General features: G+C 35.9%; 1 protein-coding gene across 6 annotated transcripts in view; it reads right to left on the reverse strand.

Annotated features, from left to right (window-relative positions):
* Positions 1-16134, reverse strand: part of LOC123527381 (low-density lipoprotein receptor-related protein 2-like) — a 189010-nt gene extending 172876 nt beyond the window's left edge. For 4 of the 6 annotated variants that reach the window (XR_008367061.1, XM_045306780.2, XM_045306779.2 and 1 more), the window contains exons 1-4: positions 15961-16133; positions 13982-14174; positions 4760-4902; positions 4415-4522 (exon numbers count right to left, since the gene is read on the reverse strand). Coding sequence is in view for 5 of the 6 variants with exons in the window: in XM_045306780.2 (XP_045162715.1) it covers positions 4415-4522; positions 4760-4902; positions 13982-14174; positions 15961-16009 (493 nt within the window). In the remaining variant the exon portion in view is untranslated. Of the gene's footprint in view, positions 1-4414; positions 4523-4759; positions 4903-13981; positions 14175-15960 lie in introns of all 6 variants that reach the window. The other 2 variants (XM_045306784.2, XM_045306782.2) reach the window with 1 other exon arrangement.
* Positions 16135-20723: the final 4589 nt, after the last annotated feature.

The raw sequence follows: 20723 nt of genomic DNA on the forward strand, positions 1-20723 counted from the left end.
AAAGGAGTTGTTTAGAGTTTTTTTGTTTTTTTGTTTTAATCTAGCTTTGGTGGCCGAAAAAAGGAGCAAAGGTGAACCATCTGAACAAACTCACTAAAAATGTCAAACACCACCACTGAACAAATTTGGGAGCAGACCTTACAATGATGAAACAAACCAAGTTTAATGAAGCTCCATCAAGACTTCCATATGAAGTAATTTAAAGGTATTTTTATATCTAGCTGTAGTAGACCCTAGCATATCTAGCTGTAGTAGATCCTAGCATATCCATTTGAACAAAATTGGGAGGAGACCATACATTGATGCTACAGATGCAGTTTTATGAAGATCTCTTCGGTGGTTCATCAGAAGTTGTTTAAAAGTATTTCTATTTCTAACTCCAGTGGCCCCTAAAAGGTGTTCCAATTAGATCAAAATGAAATAAGATCTTATAATGATGTTACAGACCAAGTAAACTTGATTAGATTCACTGAGCAGTTCATGAGAAGAATTCGTTAAAAGGTAATTTCATTTTTAGTCATAGCAGTCCCTAAAAGGGGCTAACTGCTCCCATTTGAACAAATTTGGAGAGGACCATATACCAATGCTTTAGACTAAAAAGCAAGGATAAATATCCAACAGGGAAGGCCACATTCCAAAAACACAGCCTCCCCAGCCAGTTGGGCAACGCCAAATAAACAAGGACCATTTGTGTGAAATTATTTAACAAGAGGACCGTGATGAATCGCTCACCTGTCCCCACATGACCCAGTTTTGTACTGAGTATGACGTCGTTTTTTTTTCTCTATTATTTGACACAGTGACCTAGTATTTGAGCTTATGTGACTCAGTTTTGCAATTGACCTAGATATCATCAAGATAAAAATTCTGACTAATTTTCATCAAGATTCATTGAAAAAAATGGCCTCTAAGGTTTTTCTATTATTTGACCTGATGACCTAGTTTTTGAAGGAACGTGACCCAGTTTAGAAACTGACCTAGATATCATCAAGGTGAACATTCTCACCAATTTTCATGAAGATCCATTGAAAAATATGGCCTCTAGAGAGGTCAAAAGGTATTTCGATTTTTAGACCTAATGACCTAGTTTCTGACAGCACGTGACCCAGTTTCAAACTTGATCTAGATATCATCAAGATGAACATTCAGACCATTTTTCATACAGATCCCATGAAAAATATGGCCTCTAGAGAGGTCAAAAGGTTTCTCTATTTTTAGACCTACTGATCTAGTTTTTGACCGCATGTGACCCAGTTTCGAACTTGACCTTGATATCATCAAGGTGAACATTCTGACCATTTTCATGAAGATCCATTGAAAAATATGGCCTCTAGGGAGGTCACAAGGATTTTCTATTTTTAGACCTACTGTCCTAGTTTTGAACCGCACTTGACCCAGTGTCGAACCTGACCTAGATATCATCAAGGTGAACATTCAGACCAATTTTCATGAAGATCCATTGAAAAATGTAGCCTCTATGGAGGTCACAAGGTTTTTCTATTTTTAGACCTACTGACCTAGTTTTGGACCGCACGTGACCCAGTTTCAAACTTGACCTAGATATCATCAACTTTCTGACAAACTTTCATAAAGATCCCATGAAAAATGTCACCTCTAGAGTTTACGGACACACGGACAACGCCCGATTACAAAAGCTCACCTTGGCACTTTGTGACTGGTGAGCTAAAAATCGGACCATCGGTTTAGGAGATGACGTTTAAAGATTTTTCTATTTCTAGCTCTGGTGGCCCATATGTGCAACCAAGCAGAATAGTTTGAACAACTTTGGTAGAAGGCCATCCAAGGAACATTCATGCTAAGTTTCATCAAATCCATTCAGTAGTTTTGGAGGAGATGTCTTTTAAACACTATTGCTGACAATGGACAACGGACACAGCGTGATCGCAATAGCTCACAATGAGGGGCATAATTTGAACAACTTTGGTAGAGGACCACAAGGCAATGCCACATCAAATATCAAAAGCATAGCCCTTGCAGTTTCAGACATGAAGATTGTTTTCCTATATAAGTCTATGTAAAACTGGAGACCCCCAGGGAAGGGCCTCTTTTCACCAAGGGTTATAATTTGAAAAATTTTGGTAGAGGCAATGCTACGTACAAAAATATCAAAGGTCTAGGTCTTGTGATTTTAGACAAGAAGATTTTGAAAGTTTTTTTCCTGTAGAAGTCTATGTAAAACTTGTGACCTTCTTCACCCCAGGGGCACAATTTGAACTAGAGGTGCTTTTGAGAAAAGTGCATGGCTCCCACAACTGCCTTAATCATCTAAAGAGTAAGTCTGTCTTTATATACTGTTTACTCACAGAGAATATACCTTTGATAGTTTTGGAGTAAGCGGCCTTTTGGTAATTCAAGGGCCATAACTCCAAAGAGCCTGGGCCGATTTGCCTTGTTATCAGACTTGGCCGAGGACTTATTGGCAAACCCATTTTGTTCAAGTTTGGTGAAGATCTGATGAGAAATGTTCGACCTAGAGTCCAACAAGATTTGTGACACACGGACGGACACACAGACAGACAGATGTGAATATGTCTCCCGTCACACAGTGGTGTGGGAGACACAACAATCTTCATAGAGGACCATTAGATGATGTCACATGCCAAATATCAAGGCTCTAAGCCTTCTGGTTTTGGACAAGAAGATTTTTAAAGATTTTCCTTTAAGTTGCCATGGCAGAGTTCTGCATGGAATTCAATTCTTTGAAAATTTTGAAAGGGGGCCACCCAAGGATAATTTCTGTGAAGTTTGGTGTAATGTGGTTTTCAAGAAGAAGATTTCTTTAGAAAATGTTGACAGCACGACGGATGACTAATGACGGACACTGAGCAGTCACAAAAGCTCACCATAACAAGAGGACCATGATGGTCCTGAATCGCTCACCTGTCCCAACATGACCCAGTTTTGAACTGAGTATGACGTCGTTTTTTTTCTATTATTTGACATAGTGACCTAGTTTTTGAGCTCATGTGACCCAGTTTTGAACCTGACCTAGATATCATCAAGATGAACATTCAGACCAACTTTCATACAGATCCCATGAAAAATATGGCCTCTAGAGAGGTCACAATGTTTTTTCATTATTTGACCTACTGACCTAGTTATTGATGGCACGTGACCTAGTTTCAAACTTGACCTAGATATCATCAAGGTGAACATTCTGACCAAATTTCATGAAGATCCATTCAAAAGTATGGCCTCTAGAGAGGTCACAAGGGTTTTCTATTTTTAGACCTAATGACCTAGTTTTTGACCGCAGCTGACCCAGTTTCGAAACTGACCTAGATATCATCAAGATGAACATTCTGACCAACTTTCATACAGATCCCATGAAAGATATGGCCTCTAGAGAGGTCACAAGGTTTTTCTATTATTTGACCTACTGACCTAGTTTTTGATTGCACATGGCCCAGTTTCGAACTTGACCTAGATATCATCAAGGTGAACATTCTGACCAATTTTCATGAAGATCTTGTGAAAAATATGACCTCTAGAGAGGTCACAAGGTTTTCGTATTTTTAGACCTACTGACCTAGTTTTAAAACACAGTTGACCCAGTTTCGAACTTGGCCTAGATATCATCAAGATGTATTCAGACCAACCTTCATACAGATCCCCTGAAAAATATGGCCTCTAGAGAGGTCACAACGTTTTTTATTATTTGACCTACTGACCAAGTTATTGATGGCACGTGACCCAGTTTCGAACTTGATCTAGATATCATCAAGGTGAACATTCTGACCAATTTTCATGAAGATCTTGTGAAAAATATGGCCTCTACAGAGGTCACAAGGTTTTTCTATTTTTAGACCTACTGACCTAGTTTTTGACCGCACGTGACCCAGTTTCGAACTTGACCTAGATATCATCAAGGTGAACATTCTGACCAACTTTCATAAAGATCCCATGAAAAATGTGACCTCTAGAGAGGTCACAAGCAAAAGTTTACACACGGACGCATGGACGGATGCACGGACGGACGCTGCGCGATCACAAAAGCTCACACTGTCACTTTGTGACATGTGAGCTTAAAAGTTGACACAGGTCGCTGGACACAGGACCATCCACCTATACTAATAGCTCACCCTGAACAAAGTTCAAGTGAGCTAAAAACTGAAGTAATTCATTTTAATGCTGTGAACTTTTTGATGTTTGGGATATTCCAACGTCACTACATCACTGCACTATGTTGTTTGGTCCAGTATCTTGCCACAGCAAGGCTTTGACAAATGCTTTAAAAATGACTGAAATCTTACCTAATTTTTTTATCACTTGGGTTGTATCCAGTGCAGGTTTCACCACAGTGTACTTACCACACTGCTGTTCATCTGTCCAAATCCTATACTGATATATATCAAACTGCTGTTCATAATTATGTCCCATAACTGATACATACTACAATTCTGTTCATCTGTCCCGTCTGTACACTGTGCTTTACCATCACATATGTGAGCCTGGCTGACACATCTACTTGTATCACACAGGTGCTCTGAATCTTTGCATCCTGCAAAATACATAATACATGTTGCTTTACCATCACATTTGTGAGCCTCAGCCACACATTCACTTGTACCTGATATGCAAATTTGAAACTTTACATCCAGTAATATATTACAAGTCAAGTTTTTTTATAACTTCACATCCATCCATCTCAAATTTGACCCAAGGGACCTGGCTTGAACAATCTTTGTAGGACAACAGATTTTAAAGATGTCACTCTGAAAAAAGATTATATACTCACCATAGACAAGTTCGAACGACTTTTCTACCCAGCCCTGGTCCCTGAGCCACGCCTTACACCTGTATGTTGCAGTGTCACTGTATAACATGTTCCTTATGGTCAAAATACCAACTCTCCTAAATGTTGTCCTCACCTGATATACCCTGCAATATATATCAGCTTTATTGTACTGTTTTACTCAGCTTAATTTCTTCATAAAGATACAAACAGTAACTGCACTGTCTATCACTCCATCTTTCAAACACAAAGTTGAGTTGCAGTTCTTGTACAATTCAACATTTTCCGTCAGTGTGAGAAAATTCAACAAAATTTCTCTGATAGTTTTGCAGTTATTCTCCAGACAGAAGTGACATACGTACACCTAACAGAGGCAGAAAATTTAATTAGCCCTAGGTCCATAATATATAATGTGATACACTGTACTAGGAATAGTAACAACTGTGTTTAGTTTGAAAGCAAAAATGCTGAAATGTGCAAATATATGACCAAGACAAGAAATAAGGACTTAAAAGCTCTGTGACCTTGACCTTGAAGATATGACCTTCAGAAATGTGTCAAAACATCCTTTTATCACTGATATTAACTCTTTTCATTCTGGACATGATTGATTCTGCCTTTGCGATCTGTGTAGATCATGATCAACCTGCACATCTGTGCAGTCTGATCAAGATCTGCCCTGTTTGCAATTCAGTTGGTTTCTTTCTGTTAAGCACCCCTTTTAACAGTTAATGGTACTGTCCAAATTGAAAGATGGACAAGATCATTACAGAAATTTAGCAGTTCAAGGGTTAATGTAGCACAAAAAATAACAAGACGGTCATTGACCCTAAAGCGCTCACCTGTGTACAAGGCTTCAAGTGTGTTTGTGTAAGTACAGAGTTTGGTTTCTTCTATGTTAGCCTATATTATATACATGTCACACACACTTTTGAACCTAGGACAATAATTTGAACAATTATGATTGACATTACAAATCTGATATCACAAGCCAAATATCAAGGCTCTATATTCAGAGAAGAAAAGTGACCATGCCCTCTGGCGACCATGTTTTTTTGACAAATCAAAATAATTTGAACAATCTTGGTAGTGGGTCACACAAGGACCATTTGTGTAAAATTACTTTAAATCGGGCTAGCGGTTTCATACAAGAAGATTTTTAAAGTTTCCACTATATACATATAGGCAAAAATGACCACACCCTCTGGCAGCCATGTTTTTTGACAAATCAAAATAATTTGAACAATCTTGGTAGAGGGTCACATAAGGACCATTTATGTAAAATTATTCTAAACTCGAGCTAGCAGTTTCATACAAGAAGATTTTTAAAGTTTCCACTATATACATAAAGGGAAAAGTGACCATGACCTCCAGCAGCCATGTTTTTTGACAAATCGGTATAATTTGAACAATCTTGGTAGAGGGTGACATAAGGACCATTTGTGTGAAATTATTTCAAAATCGGACCATTGGTTTAGGAGGAGATGTCCTTCGAAGTTTTTTCTATTTTTAGCTCTGGCAGCCCCTATGTGCAACCAAGCAAAACCGTTCGAATAACTTTGGTAGAGGACCACCCAAAGAATATCATGGCCAAGTTTCATCAAAATCCATTCATTGGTTTTGGAGGAGATGTCGTTTAAACACAAATGTTGACAATGGACGGACAACTTGACAGATGCATGCATGCACAACGGACACTGGACACAGCATGATCACAATACCTCACCATAAGCACTTTGTGCTCAGGTGAGCTAAAAATAAAATCACATTCCGAATACACAGGATAAAGTGTTTACAAGGAAGTCCTTGATCACAGTGCAATGTGTCATCAGTCATTAAATTTTTTATTAATAAACTCATCTAAAAGGATGCTTTTTTCTCCACCAAAGGAGGATAGTAGTAATAGGCAAGATAGAGGGCTGGAGCAAAAATCAGAGATGCTAACTGTTGACTTAGTGACTGAAATGCAATGGGGATCATCTGCTCAGCATATCCAATCATCCCATGAAGTTTCAATGTCCTGGGGTTCAAGTGGTTCCAAAGCTATGGACTGGAAACAGTTTTCCATGTTCTGGCCTCTGTGACCTTGACCTTTCATCGAGTGATATAAAAATCAATTGGGGGTCATTTACTCTGTATGTCCTATCCTCTTAAGAAGTTTCAACATTCTGGGTCAAGTGGTTTTCAAGTTAATTGATCGGAAACTGTTTTCTATGTTCACGTCCATGACCTTGACCTTGGATGGAGAGACCCAAAAATCAATAGGGGTCATTTACTCTGTATGTCCAATCATCCTATGAAGTTTCAACATTGTGGGTCGAAAGGTTCTTGTTATTGATCGGAAATGGTTTTCTGTGTTCAGTGGCCTTGACCTTTGATGGAGCGACCCCAAAATCTATAGGAGCCATCTACTCTGCATGTCAAATCATCCTATGAAGTTTCAACACACTGGATCAAGAGGTTCTAAAGTTATTTATCTTAAACGTTCTTTCTATGTTTAGGCCTATGTGACCTTGACCTAGAATGGAGTGATCCAAAATCAATAGGGGTCGTCTGCTCTGCATGTCCAATTATCCTAGTAAGTTTCAACATTCTGGGTCAAGAAGTTTTTAAGTAACTGATTTGAAACAGTTTTCCATGTTCAGACCCCTGTGGCCTTGACCTTTGATGGAATGACCCTAACAAGGGGGCCATGATGGTCCTATATCGCTCACCTGAGTACCATTGTTCTTAATGATAAAATCAAGTTTTGACATAGATCACATAGGAATACACATTAAATATCATCAGGATAAATATTTTCTTGTAACTGTCCCTTTTGACCTATGGGTCATGTACAGGGTCAATCTCCATACCAAGTTTGAGGGTCCTAGGCTCAAATGCTGCATTTTTGTACTAGCCTGACTATTCCTTACCCTGGAAGACTTAAATAACATTTAAAACCAATCTCATTAGATGCTGCTGAGGTATATTCGTTTACATAAATTAGAAGGGAGGTAATTTGTCATAAATTCAGTCAAAAGTTATCTACCCTGATTGTCCGAGTCCATCTGATGGTATAAATGACATTTCAAATCAGTATCTTCATTGGTTACTGAGATACATCCATTTTAATTTGAAACTAAGGGAGGTAATTTGACATAAGTCAGTCCAAAGTTATCTACCCTGATTGTCTCAGTCCAACTAATGACAATAATGAAATTTCAAAAGAATCCTATAACTACTTACTGAGATAAATCATTTTTCATTAAAATCAGGGGAGGTAATCATGCATTGGTATATGCATGTAGAAGATACAGAGTACAAGCCTTTACAACAAAATAGTAGAAAAGTAAGTAAAAGTAGAAATTTCTCACCATGGAAGACATAAATAACGTTTCAAACCAATCTCATTAGAAGTTGCTAATTACAGTGAAACACCGCTCGCTCGAGCATCGATGACTCGAGCACCCGAGCTCGCTTGAGCAATTCATGTGGTCCCGGCAGATTTCCTTCTATTTTCTATGTGATATTACCTTGTTTTGGTCGAGCATCAATAACTCGATCGCTCGAGCATTACACCTGGTCCCTGTGCATTAATTTACTCTTTGTTGCTTCTGGCTAACTCGAGCAGAGGTGTCAAAATTTTTCTCACCTTCGGCGGTCAGAATGTATCGGTTTTTTAAACATTTTCACACACCATGAGAATTGCATAGTCTATTCCCAGACTATCTTAAATGTTTGTTTGTCGGTATACTTGATCTTATGATGAGATTAATTATTGATAAAAGCTTAAGGAAAAGTTTTATTGATCAAATATCGATCAATTACTGATTACTTAAAGCATCTTTTCTGTGGGATCTAGAAGATAGTTATGAGTATTTTAATTAGCAGTTGTTTGCATGCAAATGAAGGAAATAATATAGCCTTTTCATAAAACTGAGACGATAATTATGATATGCACTTATTGATGAATAAAAATGAAAAAAGTCTTAGTTGTTTCTTCACATGTGCCATTTACAAATTACATATTGAAACATCTATCAATAGATAACGTTTGTAATACGTTTGGTTTTGAAAATGTCACAAGTATGTTATTATTACGCATCACTGTTTACTCTGCAAATGGTCCCGATGACAAGTGGTAAAACAAACTTTAGTTGTTTTTTTTATGTTGGTCTATGTTTGGGTCGCTCGAAACCATGGATAACTCGAGCATTTTGCTCATCCCCTTGCGACCTCGAGCAAGCAGTGTTTTACTGTATATTCATTTACATAAAAAATAAAGGGAGGTTATTTGTCATAAATTCTCCATTTATTGATTAGACATGAAGTGTGAGGGACGAATGAGGTGGAAAAAAAAATGTCTCCCCAAGTACGGGGAGTGGGGGAGGTAGAAAAATTTCAGCTCACTTAAGGCTCTAGGTTTTAGTATATGTCTCTATGCTCAAAAGGGACATGATGTTCCTATTGTGCTCACCTAAGTTTAGTCATACATGCCATAATTTTTCAGAACGTTTCCGGGATTCTGAGTTAAAATTTCCGGGATTTTTACCTTTTGTCCGGGACATACACCGTGACATTGGTATTCATCTGTTTCATGCAAAAATATCATAATATACATGTAGTTTCCCCGAGACTAAACATTGTTCACTCGCTTGTATTAATTTGCGGCAAATGTCGTCTAGCTTTCTAAGGGAGGTAAATACATGTATACGGGTAATACATCTATAGTTCGGCACGTGAATTTATTGCGTTCCCGAGGTGAACAGAATTAGGAGACCGTCCATGTTTTTTGTAAACAGTGATGTTTTTCTAACGGTCTAAACTTTCTTAAAACACAAATTACATAAATAATTTTTTGATCAATGGAAAGGTTATAAAACAAGCAATTTATTGATTACTTTTAATTGTTATTTCGAAATAAAATGGATTAATTATGAACGCTTAACTTACACTGTTTTTCTAAAGGTTGTGAAAATCACTACGCCGCTTTTAAAATTATATGTAATTAAAACGTTTATTCATTGAAAAAAGATATTTGGATACAAAAATATGAAGATTGTTAGTATTTCAAATCTTTTTGAATTTTGAAAATCCATAAATGAGCAAAAAAGTTATTAAAAATTAAAAATTCTGATTCAATACGCAAACGGTGTTAAAATCATTTGTTTTGCCAACCACCAGATAAACAGATGTTAACGCGTGACGTCACGGCGATCTCTCCTATATACGAAGAATCAACCTGGTCATCGTGATTTAGATTCTTGCTAATTTGGTATCATTCTAAAGCTTAAACATTTATCTAATAATTAAATGAATCCTTAAAGGAATAAAATAAATCTTGTAGATAAAATCGACAATATAAAATATTTGGAGTCTGGTCAATTTTCATGGGTCGGTCGGCAAAGGCATTCAGCATTTTAATTTAAAATATGTGTGACAATCGATCTAGATCTTAAATAATTACAACCTTTTAAAATAATTATCGTTTAAATGACCGTTTTCAATAATCTCTTCCATAAAGGCTACATGTAGCTTTACCGCCAACGTGCTAAAAACAAAGTGATTTACGACTAATTTAACTATCATAAAACAGTTATTGATTGCATAATCCTGTCAGTTCTTAATCAGGGTCATCATAATAACTGACTGTAACTTAATCAGTGTCATCAAAAGATCGTCGCGTGATCAAAGCAGGCTTAATCAACATGTGTCCCGCTCGCCCGCTCGAGGGCATAAAGTGATTAGGAATAAACAATGTGACAACGGGGACTGTTTATTGTGTAAAATTTAACAAATTATAGACAAAAACAAGTTTTTTGGGGGATTGTTTTCATTTGTTCCTGTATTTTTATTTTTCCGGGACATTTTAAGACTGTCCGGGACACCGGGACGAGTATGTAATTTCCGGGACAATCCCGGACAATCCGGGACGTATCACATGTATGGTTTAGTTCTTGTTTGAACAGTTGAAATTTTCTGCGAAATAGATAAAGGTATTTTTTTTTTTGGGGGGGGGGGGGGGGGGGGGGGGGGGGGTGGGGTGTACATACAAAAACTTAACCAAAAACTGTTGAGTCGAAAAAGGGGCATAATTTTGAATAAATGCAAAGTAGAGTTATGGGACCTACACAGTGCATGTCAGATAATGACAGTGAACAAATGTGTGAAGTTTCAATCCATTCCCATTAGTGGATACTGAGATACCAGCTTACATACAATCAAAGGCCTGAATGGCCTGAGTCGGCTAATGATTGATGTACTGACAGTATAGTCTACCAGTTTCAGTTTGTTTTTAGTTTTTTTCTTAAAATTTCATAACACAGCTCGATATTTACCCAAAATATTATATCCGGATACGATTACACTTTTCTCCAGTTTGAACAATATATTTTACAAATTGTGATGATACGAAGACATTTAGCAGCAATTGGCAGTATCTGACATTGAAGTTTACGGTTAAATTACCTCTTATTTAAATCTTTTCATAAAAAAGTTGTTTCGTTTCGCCAAACATAGACCATCTACTTTCAATTTCAAAAACTACAAGAAAATACAATTTAATGTTTCGCCGATTTGTTTATTTCTCGAAAAATGAGAATTAAAATCATTTTTAATATCAGTAGTAACTAAACAAACCAGTAAGAGCTTCTTCTTCCCGATAATTTATCGTTTACTGACTGCAAAATTCAACCCACGCAAAGTTTATAGAAATCATACGATGCGTGTTTACGTTCAATGTGGGAGAATTAAGGCTGATCGGCTATGTTACCTAACGCATCCAGACGATTAAGATTTTGTTTTTAGAAAAGCATTGTGTGCGTTTCTGTAATTTTATATACGTTTTTATACGCTTAGAAATTATTAGACATGCGTATTTGCATTATTTCTATACGTAATTTACACTAATACGCATCTTATCTGGAGCCCTGCTGGAACTATTTTTTGTCTTTCGCTGGATGTTACCCAAGCTTTGTAAGCCTGCGCAATTCTTAGAATGCACATTTATGCTTAATGAGTTACATTCGAGAATTGCACAATTACAAGTCATAAATATGACAGATTACATCGTATATGGGTCATAGCAAAGGGAATTGACACAACTTAACTTCATTCATGCAGTGAACTGTTTGAAGTTTGAGAAATCTAATGGAACTACATCCCTTCACTGTGTTATTTGGTCCATTTAGAGAATCGTTGGATAGCAAGGACTCGTCAAAAGGCTTTCAGCCTTTAGCCGACTCAAAAACTGCTAAGTCAGAAAAAGGAGCATAATTTTGAAAAAATGCAAAGTAGAGTTATGGGACCAACACAGTGCATGTCAGATCATGACAGTAAACAAGTGTGTGAAGTTTCAATCCATTCCCATCAGTGGGTACTGAGATACCAGCTTACATACAAAACCTTAACCAAGAATTTCTAAGTCGAAAAAGGGCATAATTTTGTAAAAAAGCAAAATAGAGTTATGGAACCTGTGCAATGTAGGTCAGTTTATCACAGTGAATAAGTGTGTGAAGTTTCAATCCATTCCCACAAGTGGTTACTGAGATACCAGCTTACATACAAAACCTTAACCAAGAATTTCTAAGTCGAAAAAGGGACATAATTTTGTAAAAAAGCAAAACAGAGTTATGGAACCTGTGCAATGTAGGTCAGTTTATCACTGTAAATAAGTGTGTGAAGTTTCAATCCATTCCCACTAGTGGTTACTGAGATACCAGCTTACATACAAAACCTTAACCAAATCGGGACGCGGACGCATGGGTGAGTCCAATAGCTCTACTATTCTTTGAATAGTCGAGCTAAAAATACAATAAACAAGTTAAAATAATCCCGCAAACCTCCCCCCACTACCCCCACCACAAAAAAAAACTAGTTTATTTGGTCTATAAATGTTCCAGTGGGTCATGTGTTGATTAAGCCATTGATCTCTCTCTCGTTTTGCATAACTTTGATTATAATTGTGAACGGTTAATTGATTAATGACTGTTAAAGATACCATCATTAAATATGTGAGAAAGCATGAGTTTCATGGTTAAACCGAAAAAGCAATCTCATTTTGTCCCAACAAACTTGATCTGTTTGTTTGTTTTGGGTTTAATGCCGTTTTTCAACAGTATTTCAGCTACGTAACGGCGGGCAGTTAACCTAACCAGCGCTCCTGGATTCTGTACCAGTACAAACATGTTCTCTGCAAGTAACTGCTAACTTCCACACATGAATCAGAGGTGGAGGACAAATGATTTCAGACACAATGTCTTTTATCAATTCGTCATGGAGAACATATGCCTTGCCCAGAGCCGCGACAAACTTGAAGGGGTTAGTTTAAGTGCAAACTGAAAAAGAGTATATGTTGGTTAATGAAAGCTTCGGCAGAGTTCAAATGGATGACAAAAAAGAGCAGTTATTAAAGCATTTTGAGCAAAGGCTCAATGCATATAAAATATCGTATTAATTTTATTCTCCCAAAATTACAAAGCTATCTGTTTGTTTGTGATTTTAAAAGTTATTAATCATGTGAAAGTGTGCTGAAGACTCTTTTTAGCGTCACCTGTTTGGTCTTTAGATGTGTTGTGTAGTTTTTTTAACCCAGAAAGCAGTTATTGATAAGTTGACAAGTGGTAGAAACTTGCACCAGCCTTCACAAATCAATGACATCACTCTTAGCTAGATTCTAAATCATGAAGACCAGGTTAATTCTTCATATATATTAAGTCTCCTAATTCTGTTCACCTCGGGAACAAAATCAATTCACGTGCTGAACTATAGATTACCTGTATTTACCTCCCTTAGAAAGCTAGACGATATTTTGCTGCAAATTATGCTTAAAGTTATAAGCGAGTGAACAATGTTTACCTCAGGAAACTACATGCTATTTTATATATTTTCGGGGATCGAACCCTCGACCACCCGCACTCGAAGCAGATGCTCTACCACTAGGCTACCGAGGCAGTTGCAAAATGTGGTTTAAAAGATGTTGTCAAAAGACTTTTCATGCCAAGTTCATCAGCTTCCACCCAAGGATTTCAGAGATGTTGTTTTGAAAAAATCACATTATTCAAAACTTATTGTATAAAGTTTTGCAGCTATTTCCCATCAAGAAAACAGGATGGAACTGACAATATTTAGCTACATATCAAATCTTATTCTGTTTGCAATTCAGCTGGCAATCACACAAAAAGAAGCTGAAACAGAGCCATTTAAATGGTTGGTGTTATAAGGCAATATTAAATGTAAACTCACCTTCCACTGAACATTCTAACAGGTCGTTTGCTTGGTTCTCGGTACCACTTGATCCCTGGTGTTGGTCCTGGACCGGAACACAGTGCCTTACAGTATATCTGGTTTAAATCTCCACCAATTCCCAAAACATGTTCTCCATCCTTGATGATGTTACCATCTTTCTGTAGTGTGAGTTCACAGCGCTTGGCACTGCCTACAGCAATTATGGACAAAGGTTTAAATAATTATAATTTCAACAAGTATGAACAGTTAAAAACAAAAGGCCCATGCTGGACCTAGATCACTCACCTGAGATACACTGCTTGCTTCAACAGTTTTGGAAGATTCTTAAAGTTCCCAATATTTTCATACAGGGAAAAGTGACCACTGACCTTGGTGGCCATGTTTTTTGATGAATCGGATAAAATTTGAAAAATCTTGGTAAAGGGTCACACAAGGACCATTTGTGTGAAAATATTTCAAAATCAGGTCAGCAATTTCAAACAAGAAGACCTTTTAAGTTTCCATTGATAAGTGACCACACCCTCTGGCAGTCATTATTTTTGACAAATCAAATTTATTTGAACAACCTTGGTAAAGAGTCATTAAAGTGTGTGAAATTACTTCCAACTGGAGCCAGCTGTTTTATACAAGATTTTTTTTTTAATTTTCCAATATATACATATAGGAAAAAGTGATCACATCCCCTCTCAGCCAGCTTTTTTGATTAATCAAGATACTTCGAAAAATTTTGGTAGAGGGTTACCTTCAGGACCATTTTTATGAAATTATTTGTGAAAATCAGACCAGACATTTAGGTTTAAATGTATTTCTATTTTTAGCCCTTGTGGGCCCTATGTGAAATCAAGCAGAACCATTTGAACATCTTTTGAAGAGGACCAACCAAGGAACATCAAGGCAAAGTTTCATCAACTGCCATCAAATGGTTTCACAGATGTTGTTTAAAATGTGGACGAATGGACGGATGCTGGCAGATTGAAGTTTATTCAAACAAGAGGCTGAAAATGGGCCTAAGTTGCCCACCTGAAGAAAACCCTAACCACTTGATGGTTTGACAAAGATAATCCTACTGACTAGATAATCTTTTTTGACTTTTTAAAATCATTCCTCCTATCTGTTTTGACTGATTTGTTTTTGAGAAGAAAAGGGACATAATCATACAACATTTGAATAGTGTCAGGAGTTTTCTCCTGTGAACAAAACATAGAGCCTGAATACAGACTTCAGTGGAACCGGAAAGGTCAGTACTTTACAGTATTGATGTTCAGATTTTATAATTGGTGAGTATAATTTGTGACGTAAGTTTCATGCTTTTCGTCATATTTAAAAGTTCTTAAATTTGATTTTTTCAATTTTAATTGGGCTAAAGAACAAATTTGTTCACTGTCATGAACTGATATGCATTGTACAGGTTCCATTACCCTGTTTTGCATTTTGCAAAATTATGCCCCTTTTTCGACTTTGATATTCATTCAGTTGACAAGGTTGAATAGTCCAGTGTTGCTGTCTTCCGACAGCTCTTGTTTGAAACTGCTCTCTGCTAGGACTGTGTTAAGGGACACCAGAGCTCGAAATAGAAAAGAAAATATCTTCTTTAGTTTATTCTGTTGGTAATACATTTTTGGGCTGTCAAACAAAATATAGAAAAAAAAACTAAAAGGTTTTATTAGCTGAACTTTAAATAACTTTTATATGCTCACCTAACTTTGTTCAGAGTGAGCTATTTGTTTAGCTGATAATCCAGCATCCATTGTCCGTCATTCTGCGTCAACATTTTTAATTAAACAACTTTTCTCAAACAACTGGTCAGAATTACACCAAACTTCATCAGTAGCATCTTGGCATGGGCTTCTATCAATTTTCTTAGTCAGTAGGATTATCTAGTCAGTAGTCAAATTAGTTACACTGAAACTCAAGTTTAATAAACACTATTACATCTTTTTTTTTAAACAGAAAGTTTATACAAATATTCAACTTACATGTTTTATAAATTCCAATCAGAACCACCAGTAAAATCAAAGACTTCATGTTTGATGTCTTCAGTTTGACTGTAATCTGCTTAAATATATTCTAAATTACTCTAGCTTATTGTCTAGTTTCACCAAAACAAGATGCAGATATACAATGTCAAGTGTGTGCTCAAGTCTGTAGTGTTTTGATATTTTCACATCTTTTTTTTCTACAAAAACAGGATATAAACAATCTCATGCTAAGTATATAAGCACTGTAACTTGAGAACCAGGATGTGCTACAAGACTAAAAAACAGCCACTAAAACTCAATAAATGAGCTCTGGAAAATGTTAAGACACCCTTCCAATGGTAACTACCCTCACTATAGTCTCCTTTGGGTAATAAATAATACTCAGTTTACACTGTGCTTTTTAGGCTCATTTTTTGAGGGCCTTTTTGAGATAATTTTATCTATATTCAAGAAGTGTTACAGTTGTTGTGCTTTTCAGCTTATCTATCATTGTGTCTTATTACATGGAATTCCTTTAATAAAGTTAAACTGTCTAAAATCATGGAGTACAAAAATGTTTTAGTTTTACCAACAAAATTCAATAAATAGTCATGACAGAGTTATGATTCTTCTGTTCTTACTTTCACTTCATTTTCATAATTCACGGTGTAAAGGTGAATCAAATTCACTTTACTGAGTCAGGTTTATGACCTTATGATAACTGATAAAATGTACATAAGGGTAGACAACTGTATCATTATTCAGGGCAGATTTATGGTAACTGTGTCTGTCAATCCCTCTAAATGACATGTATCACTGTTTCAAGTTAGCATCAAAATCCATCCACTGGAATTACTCTTCAATGCTGAAAAATCAGATACTGTTAGAAAGAAAGACAACTGTATAAAAATCAGATACTGTTAGAAATAAAGACAACTGTATAAAAATCAGATACTGTTAGTTACAGAGACGACTGTATAAAAATCTGATACTGTTAGTTAGAAAGGGAGACAACTATATAAAAATCAGATACTGTTAGAAAGAAAGACAACTGTATAAAAATTAGATACTGTTAGAAAGAAAGACAACTGTATAACAATCAGATACTGTTAGTTACAGAGACAACTGTATAAAAATCAATACTGTTAGTTAGAAAGGGAGACAACTGTATAAAAATCAGATACTGTTAGAAAGAAAGACAACTGTATAAAAATTAGATACTGTTAGAAAGAAAGACAACTGTATAAAAATCAGATACTGTTAGAAAGGGAGGCAACTGTTTAAAAATCAGATACTGTTAGAAATGGATACAACTGTATATAATCAGATACGGGACTTTTTATATTCACTTATCTTGAAAGTTCTAATGTAACACTTTCATTTGTTTCAGAGACATTCAAAGAAAACATCAATTATGTAAAATTTTCTACTTAAAACAGTGTAATAATTTTGTCAAAATAACAGGCAGAGTTACTGAACTTGGTGTATAAACTATGATCTTTAATGTTTGTTTGAAATTTCAATCAGCTGCATAAACAGGTAAAGGAATATCAATTTTGGGAAATTTTCAAAGTGAAAAATGCAATATAAATTTGTCAAAACAAGTCTAAGTAATAGGACCTGGTACATAAACTTATCGTACGATCCTACAAATATATCGTACGTTTCAGCACGATATCTGTACTGGTTCCCTAAATGGGAAGAGTGCGACAGGACGAGACAGGGTCGGATGGGAAAAGTGATTCCTATATAGCACCTTCAAACAAAGTTTGGTGGGATATAAAAATAACAAGAGTACTAAAGTCTTTCATGCTTTAATGAAAAACTGACATTCACATCTCTGAAGCTTGACAAAAATGATCATACAGAGTTACAAATAATTACAATTTAAAATATCAGTCTGCCAAATTAGGGACTTCCATGTCTGTTTTTATTAGCTGTGCAAGTTAAGCTGTGACAGCTTCATAAATAATCCTTCTTTTTTCTTTTCTGGAATTGTTTCACAAAGGTGGAATAACCCGTTTATTTTTTCATTTCAACGTATGTACAACAACAACAATAATAACATACACTGACATTTGATTATGAGACAAAATATGAATACATGTACCATTTTGATTACAAATTTAATTTGTATACACAATCACATTATTCTTTAAAATAGCTTTCAAAGTATAATCTTTTGGCAACAGTTTGCAATGACTTCTGGAACTTGAATGTCCAAATAAATTAACAAGAAAATTTGACAGTTCTGTTAATTCTACCACTTTTAACTACATCCATATAAATAATCTAACAGTATTACTTTTTACTCCATTTAATTATATTAACCCCCTCTTCCCCTTCAACAGGTTCAATACTTTTGTTTAAATCTATTTTAATTACTATTTTAACCTATTTTTAACTACCTCCCTTTTATTGATCTTACATTCGTTATTCAGAAAAATAAAGCTACAGTCTAACCTGTACTAACGGTCACCTCCGATCAGTGGCCACCTCCGTTCAGCGGCCATTTTATGACGCCCCCCGACGGATTTTCCTCTATTTTATCACTTTATTCAGCGGCCACCTCCTGTCAGCGGCCAGCGGCCATCGAAATTGCCTCCCGACAGCCGTATTTGACCCCTTTCAGCAGTCATGTTTCTTCTAAAGCCAATTATTTTTAGGCGATAATCACCGAAGATACCCGATTTTTGAGAAACACGTGATTGCTAAGTTTCGAATGACTTTATCACAAGAACAACAAAATGACATGAGCTTCTCAATTAAAACTGGTAACCAAAGGTGTGATCCCTTTTTTGTTATGATCAAAAGACCAGTAATTATCGGCAATAAGCGTGTCACCTCGTGTCAATTTTGTTGTTCACAGTTTGATGTCGGTTAAAGATAATACCCAATATCTAATTAGTAGCTAATATTTGTGATTTTTTATATTTCTGTCATCAAAATACTATTAAATTTATACGAAATTTATTGTGTTTGAAAGAAATATAAACCACTCGATCTTTTACAGAACGTAACGGCAATCTTAGATTTTAGCGAGACAGTAAGCACGGAGAGTAGCTTCCCTTACCAAAATGGTGAAAATCGTAAACAAATTTGTTTTGAAGTTGGAAAATTATCTGTAGTTTTTGATCACTAAGAAGACCATTCGTATTGTGAAGGCAAATCCACATCAATATATCCTGGTAAAATAATAATAGAAAACCCAAAAAGAAATGGGCCTAAAGGCTAAACTAGTCAGAAGTCCAAAAAATACATATACTGGCTGCACCTCCGATCAGCGGTCACCTGGATTAAGCGGCCAAATTGTCTGCTTCCCCTGGCTGGCTGCTTAAGACAGGTTAGACTGTATATTTAGATTGTATTTCAAAACCCTAGTGAGAAGGAATTACTAGACAACAACAACATTGCTGATTTCAGTTTTGACTTTAAAAAAATAAAGTTCTAAATGCACTCCATAATTAAAACAGGAAGAAGTGAAACAAATTATCCTCATATTAAGAAAACTTAAAAGCATCGACTTTAGGTTACATTCTTAACATCATTTCCTTTGTTAAGTAAAATATATATTATGTATAAATAAAAAAACAATCTCAATTGACAAAACAAAGTACTTAATATGATAATGACTGAAAGAGAAGTTAGAACAAGAGTTGTCATAGGAGACAGCGCGCTCGATTATTTCCGTGCTGGATAGTGAAACTAAGCACATCTGAGGAAGCTGGAGCTGTCACTATATAGTCTTTAATGACTCCAATAAGAATGAAGATATGGGACAATAGCTTGAGTCTGTGTCAAAAGTATTAAGTAATAAGAGAGAAAAAGAACATTAAATAAGTATAATTCTAAGCAAAAAGGGAGATAATTCATGAAATATTGGTGCAAGAGTGATTTTTGCACCTTGTGTCATATAATGTGGGTGATGATGTGGAATAACAACTACAAGTTTGAATCAAATCCATTTAGTAATAAATGAGATACAGTGAAAGTGCATCAAAACTTTAACCAGAAATTCTAAGTAAAAAGGCGGGATAATTCATGAAATATTGGTGCAAGAGTTATGACCCTTGTGTCATATGGTGTGAGCGGAGATGATGAATTACTGTTTTAAGTTTGAATCAAATCCATTTAGCAATAACTGAGATAGAGTGAAAGTGCATCAGAACTTTAACCTGAAATTCTAAGTAAAAAGGGGGATGATTCATGAAATATTGGTGTGAGAGTAATGGCCCTTGTGCCATATGATGTTGGTAATGATGAGGAATAACAATTTTAAGTCTGAAAAAAAAATCCACCGAGTAATTATAGAGACAAAGTGAAAGTGCATCAAAATTTAACTAAAGTGAGTACACAGAAGGAAGCCGACACCGGGTTGAGTAGGACAGCTCTCCAAACTTTGTATAGTCAAGCTAAAAATAATTAAAGTACTTTATGTTCATACACTTCAGCAAAATGGTCTTACATTATTTCTTGACATTTATTTAAGTTATATATAATACATTAAGTGTTAATAGGAAGCTTACAGTATTCCACAGGCTGTTACACTGGTTACACCAGTATCACCCGGACATCCTGTACTGTTTCCAGGAGAGATATCTTATTCTAAGAAAAACGCATTATCACTTTCACCACAGGTCAAGGTTATCTTCTATACTATACATGCATTTCTTGATCTAGAATATGGACATCACTGCCTTATCAACTTATTCTTTAGAACACATTTAAATCTTTGATACAGAACAGACATGAACTACATCTGTATATTTCATACAGGGCTA

The sequence above is a fragment of the Mercenaria mercenaria genome, chromosome 14, assembly GCF_021730395.1.
Source record: "Mercenaria mercenaria strain notata chromosome 14, MADL_Memer_1, whole genome shotgun sequence".
In the NCBI taxonomy this organism is placed as follows: domain Eukaryota; kingdom Metazoa; phylum Mollusca; class Bivalvia; order Venerida; family Veneridae; genus Mercenaria; species Mercenaria mercenaria.